We start from the raw sequence: 1,376 nt of genomic DNA on the forward strand, positions 1-1,376 counted from the left end.
GTAAAGTTGGCTGATGGTGATTGTCTCATCCTCATTGTTGTAGGGTCACGGTTAGGACATTGGGACGGAATGTGACCAGTCCCACACCTGTTATATGGGCCAAAAACTGTGTTTTGATGAGAAGCCCAAGTAAATTGATTACGGTTTCCTCCTCATTGAGTTCTATTGTTGTAGTTTCCTCGTCCATGCCTAAAGTCACGTCCATGGCCAGGATTATTCATTGAACTGCTAGTATAAAAGGCGTTACTAGGTTGAACATGAAGACCAAGTTGTGACAGGCTGTTGAATAGCTTGAAATTGATCTGGTGAAGCAGTGGGCAAAGTGGGATTAGTGGCAGCAGAGGTGCGGCTATTTGTGACAGTCGTGAATGCTTGAGCCAGAGACATGTCGGCTGGTTTCTTGATCATATAATCATGGTCAGCGAGCAGCGCATGCAGTTCTATAAAGGCGATGGTAGATTGACGACCAAGAAGGGTTGACTTAAAACCGTTGTACTCTTCTCTAAGGCCTGAGAGAACTAACATGACTAAATCTTTCTCCGTCATTGGTTCACCAATGTTTGCAAGTGCATCAGAATATTCTTGAGCCCTGGTCAAATATGCAGAGGAGGTTTCTTCAGGTTTCATCTCCAGTTTAAGAAGCTGGGTTTTTAGGGTATATTATCTAGAAGCTGTATGAGGAGCATAAGCACCCTCAAGTGATAACCAAAGATCACGAGATGTATGCCCATGAACATGTTGGAACGACGCCTCAGAGATGGTAGATATAATTAACATTCGGACATGAGCATCATTCGAAACCCATGTTGAAAAATTAGGGTTGGGTTGAGATGTTGGTGCGGTTGTTTCTTTACCCTGGACTGTTGCAGTAGTTTGTATTGTTTCTGCTGGACACGGTATAGTTCCATCGACATAACCAAATAGGTTATTTGTAACAAGAAACGGTTGTATCATCGCCTTCCAGTAACCATAATTTGTTGGCGATAGAGTGAATCCAAGCTTGTGAGAGTTGTGTGCTGTTTTGTCGGTTGTAGTGATTGCAACAAGAAGGGCCATTGTTTGGCTAAGTAGAAGCTTGCTGTATTGAAGAGAAGGAGGAAGGAAAAAAAATCGGTGTTTTAGGGTTTGGTGAGCGACGGCAGGAAGGCTCTGATACCAAGTTAAACTTGGTAATCAGTAATTGTATTATTGTGTTAATCGATGATTACAATAGGAGATTATATGAGACATATATTTGCACTCTAATCCCTCTAATATAAACATATATATAAAACAATCTTAATTGTCTAATAAAGAAGCCCTCAAACTTTTTGAGTTAGTAAATAAAATAATAAATTAAGAACTCTAATGAAAAATGTGTTAAGCTCGACCCCAGC

At 40.8% G+C, this 1,376-nt stretch overlaps 1 protein-coding gene across 1 annotated transcript; it reads right to left on the bottom strand.

Moving 5' to 3' along the window:
* Window positions 1-660: 660 nt before the first annotated feature.
* On the bottom strand, window positions 661-1,056 carry LOC143632516 (uncharacterized). The gene has a single exon (XM_077101016.1). The coding sequence runs from the start codon at window positions 1,054-1,056 to the stop codon at window positions 661-663; it is 396 nt and encodes a 131-aa protein (XP_076957131.1).
* Window positions 1,057-1,376: the final 320 nt, after the last annotated feature.

The sequence above is a fragment of the Bidens hawaiensis genome, unplaced genomic scaffold (genome assembly GCF_021521415.1).
Source record: "Bidens hawaiensis isolate Kalapana, Puna unplaced genomic scaffold, B.hawaiensis_p1.1 tig00006395_1, whole genome shotgun sequence".
Classification (NCBI taxonomy): Eukaryota; Viridiplantae; Streptophyta; class Magnoliopsida; order Asterales; family Asteraceae; genus Bidens; species Bidens hawaiensis.

Excerpts from the sequence above, each read along its gene's own strand:
- LOC143632516 (XM_077101016.1), bottom strand. The coding sequence starts at position 1,056 with ATGGCCCTTCTTGTTGCAATCACTACAACCGACAAAACAGCACACAAC.